At 42.1% G+C, this 15,959-nt stretch overlaps 1 protein-coding gene across 6 annotated transcripts in view; it reads left to right on the top strand.

The window, feature by feature from the left end:
• The window catches only part of MYLK3 (myosin light chain kinase 3), a 56,841-nt gene extending 46,798 nt beyond the window's left edge, over positions 1 to 10,043 (top strand). For all 6 annotated transcript variants that reach the window (XM_063700176.1, XM_019011405.4, XM_055366722.1 and 3 more), the window contains 4 exons: positions 3,560 to 3,688; positions 5,543 to 5,695; positions 6,661 to 6,793; positions 8,567 to 10,043. In XM_063700176.1, the coding sequence (XP_063556246.1) occupies positions 3,560 to 3,688; positions 5,543 to 5,695; positions 6,661 to 6,793; positions 8,567 to 8,626 (475 nt within the window). In that variant the 3' untranslated portion in view covers positions 8,627 to 10,043. The remainder of the gene's footprint in view (positions 1 to 3,559; positions 3,689 to 5,542; positions 5,696 to 6,660; positions 6,794 to 8,566) is intronic.
• Positions 10,044 to 15,959: the final 5,916 nt, after the last annotated feature.

The raw sequence follows: 15,959 nt of genomic DNA, 5'->3' as shown, positions 1-15,959 counted from the left end.
TCTATCTATCTATCCATCCATCTATCTATCCCATAACACTACAGTGCCCAATCCGTTCAAAAGTGTCAGACAAATTCCTTAACCTGGTCAAGGGCAAGAATTTGCTGGCAGGACCAGAAGCAGAGGGCAAGTTCCAGAAAATAAACATGGTGCCACATGTAAGAGCAGGCCACTCATGGAAAACAGCTGGGCTCTGGTGACGGGCAGGCACCCAAAACCCATGATAATGCAGGAAACCGCACTCCATGGGGCCGGGCTGGCAGAGACACAGGTTCTGGCTGTGAGGTGGACTGAAAACGTCAAAAACGACCTCCATCATCTGGCACACAGGTCATTCAGCAGTTTTATTTAGCAAATTGTTTTTTGCCAAACTGGCCTGCTTCCTGGGCACGGTGTCTTTCCAAGAGGATCTGTGGGGGTTTTGCAGGTTAAGGAAGCATATTCCATGCTGCAGAATAACTAAATGTTTGTAAAGACAAAGGGAATGCTAATTTCCCCCCAATGCAAACTATAGAAAATAAAGTTGGTTTTCAGCAGGGACATGGCTCCTGGTGCAGTGGAGGCACATATTTGTGCAATTCTCCGATATCAGGACCTCCAGCAAGAGGGACCAGGGTTATCCCAGGCCAGGCAGTGAGAGCCATCAGTGCATCTAAATAGTGACATGTCCAGGGTTAAGGCTGGAGACACAATGGAAATTATCTTAAACATTTTGGGAGTCCCCTGACTCCCAGTCCAGTGCTCAGACTAGAGTCAGAGCACAAAAGATCCCGTTTCATCAGATCCTTTGGCAGAGTAAGAGGATGCCTTCCCCGAGCCCTGTGAGGATACAGTCTCCTATTTGACCTTATGGCCATAGATAGACTTGTGCTAAGAATATGAAGAGGGTGTTTTGATGGATATTTTGACAGCTTTGGGGTGAATGTCTCAGTTAGCTATTGCTGCAATACTGCTGTGTAACAAACCACCCCAAAACCAGAGGCTTAACATGACAGTAATTTATTCCCATCCACACATTTGTGATTTAGCTGGGGGAGTGGTATGCTGGATGCAACTTTAACTAGTACTTACTGTATTAGCTCATGATAAGGAGTTTTGTAATCCAGTTGTTAAACACAGCCATTAGTAAGAATTAAATTCTGTAAGTTTACAAATAAAGAAATTGTATTAAAATAGAAGATACTAAATATTCAGACTCCATTGCTTCCTAACTATGCTGCTGTGCTCTGTGCTTGAGGTTGCTTCTGCCCATCGTGTCTCTATGGTGGAAATACTTGAGGGGGATGCCACTGTGCAGCTCTTCCCACCTTCGTTCAGTGACGTCATGATAATACCTTGACATTGACCATGGTGAAATTGGTATCTACACCACAGAAATTGCAAATGCTACAAATCAGGGCTTTAAAACAACAACAAAAACAAATAGATGATTGTGAAGCATTTTCCCACATACCCCTGACTGGGAGTCGCTGATCTAGACTGGGCACAGTTGGGCTTGAATCCAGGGTGCAGGTCAGTGAGGGTGGGTCTGCTCCATGTGCCCTTGTTCTCATGGTGATGGTGAAGGAGAAAGAGGACTAGCTCTGATGGCCTAGGTTGGCTTGGGCCCACTGTCAGTGGGGGTGATATATTACACCTCTTGTGGAGGAAACTACAAAGTCACATGACACGAGGTGTGGCTGTGGGGCACGAAGAGGCACTGGGAACAGTAATGCAACCGGGGAGAGTGGCTTTGGGGGCTTCTCCTTGAGGGGAAAGCTGTTCCCTTAGTTGGAGTTCGGCTCCTGATCCTTGAGTCCTGGGTCAGCTGCTGGGCAGGGGAGGGACAGGTGCCAGAGGAGCGCTTGCCCCCCTAGGCCCAGTCCTTCAACACCCGTCACCTTGCTGCTCTTTCACTGGATGGGCTCAGCTGTGTTGGCGCTGAGTCTTTGTCTGCCTGGCTCTCAGCAAATTTGGAGGAGAGGAGACTGCTCTCTGAAAGCTGATTTAAAGGAAGCAGGGCATATTGGCAGAATGTTCATTTTATTTATTTTATTATTCTTATTCTCAATTGCCTCATCTATAAAATGGGGACAATAATCCTACCTATTTCATAGGGCTGTTGGGAGGAGGGAAAGAGATGCTACACATGTATAAAACTTTTGGCATAGTATCTGGCAAATAAAGTGCCCATGAAATTTTAGCTAGAGACTCTTTTTCTTCAAGAGTGATTCTAAAACACACTGTTTGCCCCCCTTTCACACTCAACCATTGACTCTCTTCCTAGCCTTAAACTTCATGTCCAGAACTTTTTCTAATTTTTTATTTTTGGAATTGTGGTTAAAAAATACATAACATAAAAGTTACCACCTAGTGTCCATCAGTGGATAAAAAATCTGGGGTGTATATATGCAGATGAATACTGTTCAGCTTCAAAAGATAAGGGAATCCTGTCATTTGCAGCAACATGGATGACCCTGTAGGGCATTATGTTAGGTGAAATAAGCCAGGCTCAGAAAGACAAGTACCACGTGATCTCACTTAGGTGTGGAATCTAAAAAAGACAAACTCTTACAGGCAGAGAGTTGGATGGTGGTTACTGAAGACAGGGCAGGTGGCACTGGGGAGACGTCGGCCAAAGGATACAATATTTCACTTAGAAAGGAGGAATAAATTCAAGAGAGCCACTGTACAACATGGTGATTATAGTTAATGTATTGTATACTTCAGAATTGCCAAGAGAATAGATTTTAAGTGTTCTCACCACAAAAAATAAGTATGTGAGGTAATACTTACGTTAATTAGCTTGACTTAGCCATCCTACAATGTACACATGTATCAAAGCATCATATATACCGGCTGGGTGTAGTGGCTCATGCATGTAATCCAGCACTTTGGGAGGCTGAGACAGGCGGATTGTTTGAGCTCAGGAGTTTGAGACCAGCCTGGGCAACATGGTGAAACCTCATCTCTACAAAAAATACAAAAAATTAGTCAGATGTAGTGGCGTGTGCCTGTAGCCCCAGACACTCAGGAGGCTGAGGTGAGAGAATTGCTTAAGCCTGGGAGGCAGAGGTTGCAGTGAGCCGAGATCTTATCACTGCACTCCAGCCTGGGTGACAGAGTGAGACCCTGTCTCAAAAAAAGAAAAAAAAGAGGCATCATATATACCATAAATATATACAATTAGTACATTCACATTGTTGTGCAACCAATCTCCAGAACTTTTTCATCTTGCAAAACTGAAATTCTATACCCATTAAATAATAACTTCCCATTTTCCGCCTGCCCCTAACCCCTTCCTAATTTCTGTTTCATAAATTTGACTACTGAAAGAAGCAAATGCCTGGAGGAGGAAGACTGTGGTTTTCTGATTCTATCGCTGACTTAGAAAAGCCAGAAGTTTGGGGCCTGGGATCTGATTATTCCCCAGTAATTCACAGGTGTAATGTGGGTGTGGGGTCCAGGCCATATGGCTGATGGGAAGTGGGGAATGTCTGCATCCCACCAGAAATGAGCCCCAGCACCACATCTCCCAGGCCTCACCCCATGGTTCTTTGTACCCTCCCCTTCTCCCCAGGTACAAGCCTCGAGAGAAGCTGAAGGTGAACTTCGGCACTCCTGAGTTCCTGGCCCCAGAAGTCGTCAACTATGAGTTTGTCTCATTCCCCACAGACATGTGGAGTGTGGGAGTCATCACCTACATGCTGTGAGTGCTTAGCACCCTGGCTCTGAAGTGGGGACGGAGGTCATTTGTCTTCCTTTGGGTAATCTTAGAAGCAAAATTTTGAGCACAAGTAGTCTATTTGGGAGGTAACCCCAGGAAACCCCAATAGAGGAATAGGGTAGTGAGATGGGGAAGGAAAGGAGCCAGGGAAGGGTATGTTATCAAGCCAGTTACCATATTTACAAGGCAGTCGTATTTCCAAGTTATAATTTTAGTAGGTTAATATTGAAAAAATTGAGATGTGCCGATATTATTGCCTGGAGCAAAGGTCTAAAGGCCTGTTTCTTGGTGAGGAAGGCCTACTTGGGCTTCAGCAGCTGTATCAAAGTTATGGGTTGAGCTGGGCATGGTGGTTCATGCCTGTAATTGCAGCACTTTGGGAGGCCAAGGTGGGAGGACTGCTTGAGCCAAAGAGTTCAAGACCAACCTGGGCAACATAGGGAGACCCTGTCTCTACCAAAACCAAAAAAAATTAGTTGGACATTGTGGTGCGTGCCTATCGTCTCAGTTACTAGGGAGACTGAGGTGGGAGGATTGCTTGAGTCTGGGCAGTTGAGGCTGCAGTGAGCCATGATCATGCCATTGCATTCCAGCCTGAGTGACAGAGCAAGACCATGTCTCAAAAAAAAAAAAAAAAATATGGCTTGAGCCATTGAATTTTTTGGTACTGAGACATAAAAGTAATAACTGAAAATAACAAAGGTATTCATCGGGAGTAAGGCCCGATTGTGGGCAACTGGAGTTTCATTCTGCTAGGGAACTCCAGAATGCATCATGGAATACCCCCTGAGAGTTATTTCATCTAGCGGGTATTTATACACTAATTCTTACCAGTTATTCCTTGTGGACTAATGGAGATGGGGTGGAATTGATTTCCTGATACTTCTGGGTGGGTAAAGCAAGCTTCAGCTGGAGAGAAAGCCCTCCAGCAAAGACATGCAGGTGCTTTGGTACAAATGGAGCTGGATATGCCTATAATCCCATCACTTTGGGAAGCTGTGGCGGGAGGATTGCCTGAGCCCAGGAGTTTGAGGCTGTGGTGAGCTATGATTGCACCATAGCACTCCAGCCTGGGTGACAGAATGAGGCACTGTTTAAAGACAAAACAAAATAAAAACCCAAATGAGGCTGGAGTGCACCGAAGGGGTAAGGGGGTGGGGGGCAGGACAGGATACCCTTTGTGGCATCATTGAACCCCTGTGCTCCCTGTTTTCTTCTCTGTCTGGCTGTGGACTTCCCGTGGCTGCTTCCTCAGAGGTAAAGTCATGTTTTACTTCTGGTCTCCTGATTATTGTGTAACTGCTATGCACTGTCCCTGCACTCAGATATGGGAGCTGCGCCAGGCTGGGGAAGTTCAGATCCCTGAGGCTGGCCGTCAGGGTATCCTGATTCTCTACCCTCCCTCAGGCGGGAACCTAATAAAGCCCATTTTCCTTTGGCTTGGGGCCTGGGTAGCATCTAAATAAGCCTGGCTGTCTCAAGGACATGGAAGGCTATTTCTATTTCTAAAATTAAATCGATGTGTACTTGATAACTGGGCATACCAAGTTGGGCCCTAATTTTACTCTTTACTTCAGGAATGAGGTGAAAAGAGGTGAGCACAAGAGGGGACTTATTCCAAAAATTCTTCTTGCCTCCAAATTTTAAATCCTTCCGCTTCCTCCCTTTAATGAACACACTGGACTCCATCCTGTGGAGAAGTAGTGGAGGTGCTTTTATTTTGAACCCTCTTGGTTCTGGCTAGGTCCACTTGAACTCTGTAAGCTTCTCTATTCTGCCAATGCATGTTGGCAAATGTGGCCTCCACCTACTGATGGTCCTTTCTCTCTTCTATAGACTCAGTGGCTTGTCCCCATTTCTAGGGGAAACAGATGCAGAGACCATGAATTTCATTGTAAACTGTAGCTGGGATTTTGATGCTGACACCTTTGAAGGGCTCTCGGAGGAGGCCAAGGACTTTGTTTCCCGGTTGCTGGTCAAAGAGAAGAGGTACCTTTCATTGCTTGTCACTCATGGGCCCTTCTGATGGGGACCCCAGGTCTGGGAGCTGGGCAGGACTGCTGACCGTGAAGGTCCTTCTTCCTGTGGACAAATTCCATTCAAGATTTCTTAGTTTGCTACTTCTTTGGAAAAATAAAGGGAACAGAGAAAGGGACAAAGGAAATCAATGAAACAACAAACAAGTAGGGGCATAAAATATAGTTTTAGAAAGAAGCATATGTAGATCGGTCCTATCTGCAAGTTATCAGTTGTCATAGGCTAAGGTTGAAGAAAAGAACTGAGATATGCAGATGTTATTTCCAGAATAAAGATCTGAATGCCTTGTTTCCTGGTGAAGAAGATCTATTTAGGCTTCAGCATCTATATCAAAGTCATGGGTCAAGCCATTTGAGTTTTTTGATACTCAGAATAAGGTAATAACTGGACATAACCAAAGGTATTAACCACCCAAGGCTAAGGCCCAGGAGTCTGGGCTCTAAGACAGCTTGTATTTCCCTGACTTTTACAATTTTGTTTCTTTCTGACTGTGAAAAGTTATGTGAGAGGAAAAAAAATTCTAAGTCAGATGAACAAGTTGGCTTTATACTCTGGAAGGAGAAATGAGCTTCCTTCAAATTTCCTGTTCTTTTGCTTCTTTAAGAGCAACTCCAGGCATAGCTAGCCTTCCTACTGCCCTGCCTCAACTTCTCAGCCCCCTCTGGGAAGTGGTTCCTCCCAGAATCACTGGAATATGTTCCCGCTATAGAGGTCAGAAAACATTTTGCTGACGACCTTCTGGCACTTTGAAGGAAGGGAATTTTAGACACAAGGAGTTCCCTTTTTGGTACATGGCATGAATCTGCCTAAATGATTAATCTGTTCCACTGACTCAGGCTTCCTACTCAAGTGAACAGATTTTTGGATGAGAAAAGGCAACTCCAACTAAAAGTCTTAACTGCTCTTTGATTTCACAGCTGCAGAATGAGTGCCACACAGTGCCTGAAACACGAGTGGCTGAATAATTTGCCTGCCAAAGCTTCAAGATCCAAAACTCGTCTCAAATCCCAACTACTGCTGCAGAAATACATAGCTCAAAGAAAATGGAAGGTATTTGGTTTTTCTCTTCGTAAAGGTGGAATTTGTCATCCTAATCTGTCCTTGGAAAAAACTGCAGCTAAGTTTCCTTTTCTTTTTTTTTTTTTCTTCTTTTTGGGTTTGTTTTTATAGACAGGGTCTTGCTCTGTTGCCCAGGCTGGAGTATAGTGGCATGATCATGGTTCACTGTAACCTTAAATTCCTGGGTTCAAGCAATCCTCCCACCTCAGCCTCCTAAGTAGCTGGGACTACAGGCATGTACCACCATGCCTTGCTAACTTTCCTATTTTTTGCACAGACAGGGTCTTGTTAAGTTGCCTAGGATGGTCTTGAACTCCTGGCCTCAAGCACTCCTCCTGCCTCAGCCTCCCAAATTGCTGGCATTACAGGCATGAGCCACTGCACCCAGCCTGTAGCCAAGGTTTTACTTACATTTTGATTCTAAACAGAAAGATTATTTAGGGGGAAAAATCTCTCTCATGTCAAAAGCTGCTAGCTTGATTTAAAAATGTCACAGAGCAAAAATAACTGGCACAAAACTTACATTTGGTTTCTGCTTATATGGACACTTGAAGTGACAGAATGAAGCTTAAGCATATGTTCTCAGTGGCAATCATCGTGAAGCTCCTGAACTAACTACTTAGAGCTTGAGGCCTGATTCTTCCACGTTTCAGAAATGGGAGATAAGAAAGGCCTGTTAAACTTTTAAAACTTTATAATTTTGTTTACAACAGAATTCTTCAGTCCCATGGACATAAAACCTATCTTAAAAGCAATTGTGATCCAGGGAAGTGGCTTCCAACAATTTAATATGGACTTAGATCCTCACTGGGGATCCAAAAGCACAAACAAAACCCTTTATGTATGGAGCCAGTACACAAGAATACCTATACATGTACACACTTACCGGGAAACACACAACAAAAATTTGACTCAGGCGTGATGGCCTGCACCTATAGTTCCAGCTATTTGGGAGGCTGAGTGGGGAGGATCACTTGAGTTCAGGAGTTTGAGGCTGCAGTGAGCTGTGATCACGCCAGTGTATTCCAGCCTGGGTGACAGAGGGAGACTCCCATCTCTGTTTAAAAAAAAATCACAACATTTTCTCTAACAGAATATGATGTATTCTGATATTTTCTATTCTGTGCCACTTGGTTTTATTTTTTAAATGCTGTTCACAACCCACCAATTTGATTTCATGACCCATTGCTCGGTTGTGAATCACAATTTGAAAAACACTGTTCTATCAAAGCATGGTGTAGGCTGATGAAAAATAAAAATAAGACACTGTTCTAGGGTGCTCCATTTTTCATGTGAAAAGGGCAGGATAAACCTGGGTAACCTAGTGAGACTGTATCTTTACAAACAAGACAAAAGTTAGCCGGTCGTGGTGGTGGTTGCCTGTAGTCCCAGCTACTTGGGAGGCTGAGGTGGGAGGATTGCTTGAGCCCAGGAGGTAGAGGTTGCAGTGAGCCAAGATCATGCCACTGCACTCCAGCCTGGACAACAGAGCCAGACCCCATCCTGACCCCCTACCCCCTCCCCAAAAAAAGAAAAAAAAGAGGGCAGGATGATGTATCTTCCCACTTCATATTTACTCCCAACATGCCCCTGAAAGTCATGTGACTATTCTATAATTATTTTAGAAACTTGTTTCCCTTTAGGTATCAGATTTAAACCAACCCCAGCGGCTGGACTCACTTAAATCCTTTTATTGTTTCTTCATAAGGCAACTGGTCTAAAATACATGCTTTTTCTTTTCTTTTATTCTCTCCTTGCCTCAAGAAACATTTCTATGTGGTGACTGCTGCCAACAGGTTAAGGAAATTTCCAACTTCTCCCTAATCTTCAACTCTGCTGCTCCAATGGGTCCAGAAATTACTGAGGCCAGTGGTGAAGTGAAGAGATGACTCAAACATTTAAATAATTTGGCTTTTTGGTATTATTAATTCCACTTATTTTGTAAAAATGGTTATGGCTGCTGCGTTCCTTGTGGATGAAAAGTGGCTGTAAAGAAGCTTCCTAAGAACGTTTTTTTCTGCCTTGTAAGATCACTACGTGTGAAATGCTCTGAGTACCTTTCAAATATACCTACTTTTGGTGGTAAGTGTAGGGATGCTTTAGGTAGGTACTTTGCATCTGTCGAATTTAAATTCTAAACTCACACTGATTAAGGAACTCAGTAGACTACTTTGCAGGGGCCATGTTATTCAGTATTATCTCCTCCAGTACAAAGAATTCCTAGAATTTTGATTTGCTCAGGTGTGAGCTGACATTTTATTGTACTACCCCATTCTTGTGTTAAGCCGTGTGGATTTAGGACAGTGATCTTCAAACTTGCTTTAACTAATGCTCCCTTTTGAGAATCAGCATCACTTGAAATGTCAAAATATGTCAACTCTCATAGCCAAATCAGAGAAGTGATCATTTTGACTGTGCTTTTTAAATCTCCACACACCTCCACCTCTCTCCTAATTCTGCCTGTCTTAACCCCTCTGTCTTAGTTATAAATTTCTGGTCTTGTAAGTCTGGAAGCTGATAGGCAATTTATGAAAGAGATAAGAATGTAATGAGGTTCAGCTTTCTGAGAAACACAGAAATGATACATCCTGAGACATAAAGGAAAGCTGCTCTTCTGCTGCCTCAGGCTGTAGCACTCTCAATGTTGTCACTCTACACATACACTTTCTATATCATGTACAGTTGACCCTTGAACAGGGTTTGAATTGCAGTCAACTTAAACGTGGATTTTCTTTCACCCTTTGTCACCCCTGAGACAGCAACACCATGCTCTCCTCTTCATCCCACTCTGCAGCCTACTCAACAGGAAGATGATGAAGATGAACACCTTTATGATGATCCACTTTCACTTAATGAATAGTAAACATATGTTTTCCTCCTTATGATTTTAGTAACTTTTCTCTAGCTTACTTTATTGTAAGAATACAGTATATAAGCTGGGTGTGGTGGCTCATGCCCATAATCCCAGCACTTTGGGAGGCTGAGGCAGGCAGATCACTTGAGGTCAGGAGTTCAAGACCAGCCTGGCCAACACAGTGAAACCCCATCTCTACTAAAAATACAAAAATTAGTGGGGTGTGGTGGCGGATGCCTGTAATGTCAGCTACTCTGGAGGCTGAGGCAGGAGAACTGCTTGAACCTACCTGGGAGGTGGAGTTTGCAGTGAGCCAAGATTGCACCACTGCACTCCAGCCTAGGCAACAGAGCAAGACTCCATCTCAAAAAAAAAAAAAAAAAAGAATACAGTATATGTATGTATACACACACACACACACACACGAACACATATGTGTGTATGGGTGTTAATTGACTGTTTATATTATTGATAGGGCTTCCAGTCAACAGTAGGCTATTAGTAGTTAAGTTTTTGGGGAGACAAAAGTTATACTCAGATTTTCTACTGCAAGGGGGTAGGCACTCCTAACCCTCACATTGTTCAAGGGTCCACTGTACATTTAAACACTTTTCTATATGCATTAGAGTAGCCCTGTCATCCCTTCACTGAAATCATACTGTTCTCAACATGGCAAGCAACTAACACTTTTTTTTTTTTGAGACAGGGTCTCACTCTGTTGCCCAGGCTGCAGTGCAGTGGTGTGATCTTGGCTCACTGTAGCCTCTGCCTCCTGGGCTCAGGCGATCATGAGTAGCTGGGACTATAGGTGCCCGCTACTACACCCAGCTAATTTTTGTATTTTTAGTGGAGACAGGGTTTTGCCATGTTGCCCAACCTGGTCTTGAGCTCAAGCGATCCACCTGCCCCAGCCTCCCAAAGTGCTGGGATTATAGGTGTGAGCCACCACACCCAGCTTCAACTAACACATTTACGAACTTGTATACATGTATGTTTAGATACTTTACCAACTTGTAAAATGGTTAAAAGGAGTACTTTATTATGAAAAAATATACAATCTTTAAAATTTCCTTACTTCTACATGATTTTTGTGCTATTCCCATTTTTTTTCTCAGGTGAGCAGCTTTAGTTTTTTATTTTTTTTGAGAGAGTCTTCCTCTGTCACCCAGGCTGGAGTGCACTGGTGTGTTCTTGGCTCACTGCAACCTCTGCCTCCCGGGTTCAAGTGATCTTGTGCCTCAGCCTCCCAGGTAGCTGGGATTACAGGCGTGTGCTGCCACGCCCAGCTAATTTTTGTATTTTTAGTAGAGATGGGGTTTTGCCATGTTGGCCAGGCTGGTCTCGAACTCCTGACCTCAGATGATCCACCTGTCTTGGCCTCCCAAAGAGCTGGGAATATAGGCATGAGCCACTGTGCTTGGCCTCAGGTGAGCAGCTGTAGTCAATGTTGTGAATTTTAGATTTTAATTACACATGCAACAGTTTCACTACCTTTCAGGATTTTTGTCCCGTAACAGAGGCTCTTGCTTTTTGACAGAGAGGTAGGCAGGTGGAGAGGTTATCCTGCTGCTGCAGTTCTCAAGTTGTTAAGTTTCCTCTGGAAGGCTAACCCTTGTTGGGAACTAACAGTTTCAGTACCAGCAAGTCTAGGCCTGCTCCAAGTTGGTCAGCTGAAGAATGAACATCAGAAGACACAGCTGCTGGAAGTTGTCCTTTGATGAGACAGTGATAGTGATTTGGTAAAATGTCTTATTTTTTAAATGTCACTTATCTTTCTTTAAAAGGTTTTTTGAGGGCAGCCTCCAGAAGGAGCTAGAGAGTATATTTTATAGTTCTATTGTGCTTCATACCCTGTTTTCGACTTAAGATTCTGGAGAATGCTATGAAACATCTCCCCAGAAAAAGACAGTTAATTACCATATCTAGAGCAGCACTGCCCAACAAAAATATAGTACAGGCTATACACATAATTAAAACATTTCTAGTAGCTTCTCTAACAAAACCCATTGAAAGTCAATTTTAATAATTTATATAACTTAGTGTATCAAAAATATTTCAATATGTAATCAATATAAAATTGAGATACTTTACCAGCTGCTAGGGAGGCTGAGGCCAGAGAATCACTTGAACCCAGGGGGTGGAGGTTGCAGTGAGCCAAGATCACACCATTGAACTCCAGCCTGGGCAACAAGAGCAAAACTCCGTCTCAAAAAAAAAGAGATATTTTATATTCTTTTTCTCATACTAAGTCTCAAAAATCTGGTATATTTTACACTTAAAAACACATGTCAAGGCTAGGCATGGTGGCTCACATCTGTAATCCCAGCACTTTGGGAGGCCAAGGTGGGCAGATTGCTGGCCAACATGGTAAAACCCCATCTCTAAAAATACAAAAATTAGCTGGGCGTGGTGGCGCATACCTGTAATCCCAGCTACTTGGGAGGCTAAGGCACAAGAATCACTTAAACAGGAGGCAGGGGTTGCAGTGAGCTGAGATCACACCACTGCACTCCAGCCTGGGTGGCAGAGCAAAACTTTGTCCCCACCCCTGACAAAAAACAAACAAACAAACAAACAAAAAAAAACCTGTCAATTCAGATGCTAGGTTTTCATCAGACGTACTTAATCTGTATTTAGATTTCTTAAAACTTACTGTGGAAAATGTATTTACATACTCAAGTTGTTTGAAACATAACTCACAGTTTTCCAATAACTGAAGTATCCACTTTTATGTGTATTAAAATTAAATAAAATTAGAAATTCAGTTCTGCAGTTGCACTAGCCACATTTTAAGTGTTTAATAGCCACACGTGGTTAGTGGCATCTATATTGGACAGGGCAGATCTAGAGAGAATCCTGTATCTAACAATTTTAATTTTTTTCCCTTTATGCTGTTATTCCTTACCTAGAGAAACAATTTCCCTCCAAAGTTCCTTTGAGGGGTCTGTTTAGGCCAGGCCAACACAAGTGACCTATGTGGATTTTAGCATCCTTTTTTTGAAATTTGAGGTTTTATGAAGCTTGAGTTTTTCTGGATATTTTTAGTAATTTGCTGGTGTGTACTTAGCTCAAATATTTGATTGCATCTGTGTTGGGTCAACTATTTCTAATGGGACTTTTCCATTTGCATGTACAGTCACTGGAAACTGCTGGGCAGAGAAACTCTAAAAGGTAGTTGGGGCACACTTTTTCCACCTGTCAGATTGGTGAAGAATTGGTGAGGTTGTGGGGAAAATGGCATTCTCCCACTTTTGATGGATATGTATCCAAATAAAAGTCATGCCCATGCTTTCTTTCATCCAGAAATTTTATTTCTAGAAATTTATCCCTCCGTACTTGAACAACTGTATAGAGATTTATTCAAAATGATGTTTACTATAGCACTGTTGCTAATGACCCAGTAAAAACAACCAACACATGCCTATTAGTTTGGTTTTAGTTAAATGAATTTTGCCACATCCATGTAGTGGAATACCTCACAGCTGTTATAGATAGATCTAGATATACTGAAAGCCATTTTTTCTTAAAACAAATTATAGAATGTATATATGGTATCATCCCATTTGTGAAGAGACATATGCTTATATGTGCATTAAAAAACCGTAGGATATGCAAGAAACTTAACAGTGGAGTGTGAAAAGTGGGTGATTGAGAGAGGGGGAATTCCACTTTTCATTTATCTTTCTGAACCTTTTGAATTTTTTTTTTTTTTACAATGAGCATGTATTCCTTTTTTTTTTTTCTTTCCAAGATGGAGTCTCACTCTGTTGCCAGGCTGGAGTGCAGTGGCGCAATCTCAGCTTACTGCAACATCCACCTCCCGAGTTCAAGCGATTTCTCCTGCCTCAGCCTCCCAAGTAGCTGGGACTACAGGCATGCGCCACCACGCCCAGCTAATTTTTGTGTTTTTAGTAGAGATGGGCTTTCACCATGCTGGCCAGGATGGTCTCGATCTCTTGACCTTGTGATCTGCCCACCTCAGCCTCCCAAAGTGCTGGGATTACAGGTGTGAGCCACTGCGCCTGGCCCGCATGTATTACATTTATAATTAAAAATTCACAACTCAATGTCAAGTGTGAACCTTGTGTTGACCCTGATTTGAGCAAGCAATAAAAAGATATTTTTGAGACATTTAGATTATGAATTTCACATCTGATGATAGTTACTATTAATTTTGTGAGGTGTGATATTGGCAATGTGGTTAGATGACTTCAGAGAAAAAGGAAGGTATAGTTAAGCAAGTATGGCAACATCTAATAACTTGGGTCTAGGTGATGTGTATGGGTTTCATTATACTGTCCTCTTTACTGTTGTATGTATTTGAAAACATCATTCATGACAAAAAAACTTTTTAATCAGTTAAATAAACCATGAAGAACGGTTAAAGAAGTGAGCTTCCAAGAAGTGTTTATAATAACAGTACTGAAACACACGAATTCACTAACTAGTAAGCATCTGTATTAGTCAGGGTTCTCTAGATGGACAGAACAGGATATATATATATATATATATATATATATATATGTAATATGCATATATGTAATATATATGTAATATGTATATATGTAATATGTATATATATGTAATATGTGTATATATATGTATATAAAGGGGAGTTTATTAAGTATTAACTTACATGATCACGAGGTCCCACAATAGGCTGTCTGCAAGCTGAGGAGCAAGGAGAGCGAGTCCGAGTTCCAAAACTGAAGAACCTGAAGTCTGACGTTCGAAGGCAGGAAGCATCCAGCACAGGACAAAGATGTAGGCTGGGAGGCTAGGCCAGTGTCTCCTTTTCACATTTTACTGCCTGCTTTATATTTGCTGGCAGCTGATTAGATTGTGTCCACCAGAATAAGGGTGGATATTTCCCAGCCCAGACTCATATGTTAATCTCTTTTGGCAGCACCCTCACAAACACACCCAGGATCAAACTTTGTATCCTTCAATCCAATCAAGTTGACACTCAGTATTAACCATCACAGCATTCATCACTGGGATTGTAATTGTGTTAGAAAACTGTAGAAAGGCTTCCTAGGAGGGCATTTGGACAAGACTGCTTTAAGGTAATTCCTCCACTCCCCAACTAATTTAAAAAATAACTAAGTACATATTATATTGCAAATAATCAAAATAATTACCATTACTTTCTTTCATGGCATAAAGAAAAAACAGACAATACTACTTATATTTATTCTCATGTGCTATTTAAACAAGGCTCAGAAATTTTAGATTTATCAGAATCACATCTTAACAGGGTAATTTAAAAGTGAATGTGCCTGATTAACTCAAAATGGATTAAAGACCTAAATGTAAGAGCTTAAACCATTTAACTCTTAGAAGAAAACAAGGGAAAAGCTTCATGACATTGGATTTGGCAATGATTTCTTGGATATGATAGCAAGAGTACAGACCACAGAAGTAAAAATAAATTGGACTATATCAAAATTAAAAGCTTCCGTGCATCAAAGGCCATAATCAACAGAGTGAAAAGGCAACCTAAGGAATGGGAGAAAATATTTACCTATCATATCTGATAAGGGTGAATATCTAGAATATATAAAGAGCTCCTACAACTCAACAACAAAAACCAAACAACCTGATTCAAAAAGGGGCATATTCGCTGTTTGTATATTTTCTTTAAAAAATGTCTATTCAAGTCCATGAAGAGATGCCCAACATCTTTCCCCTAATCATTAGGGAAAAGCAAATTAAAACCACAATGAGATAACACCTCACACCCATTAGGATGGCTACTATTAAAAAAAAAAAAAAAAGAAAAACTAGAAAATAACTAGTGTTGGCAAAGATGTAGAGAAATTGGAATCCTTATGAACTGTGGGTGGAATGTAATATGGTATACCCTCTATGGCAGTTCCTCAAAAATTTAAAAGTAGAGGCTGGGTGTGGTGGCTCACGCCTGTAATCCCAACACTTTGGAAGGTTGAGGAGGGTGGATTACATGAGGTGAGTTCGAGACCAGCCTGGCCAACATGGCAAAACCCTGTCTCTACTAAGTAAACTACAAAAATTAGCCAGGCGTGGTGGTGGGCACCTGTAATCCCATCTACTTGGGAGGCTGAGGCAGGAGAATTGCTTGAACCTGGGAGGCAGAGTTTGCAGTGGGCTATCGCACCACTGCACTCCAGCCTGGGCGACAGAGTGAGACTCCATCTCAATCAGTCAATCAATAGAATTACCATATGATCTAGCAATCCCATTTCTGGGTGTATACCCAAAAGAATTGAAAGCAGGGTCCTCAAGAGGTATTTGTACACACATGTTCATAGCAGCATTACTCAA

This window comes from Gorilla gorilla, chromosome 18, assembly GCF_029281585.2.
Source record: "Gorilla gorilla gorilla isolate KB3781 chromosome 18, NHGRI_mGorGor1-v2.1_pri, whole genome shotgun sequence".
NCBI lineage: Eukaryota > Metazoa > Chordata > Mammalia > Primates > Hominidae > Gorilla > Gorilla gorilla.
The sequence above is the reverse complement of the archived record's forward strand: the minus strand, read 5'-3'. Positions and strand labels throughout refer to the sequence as shown.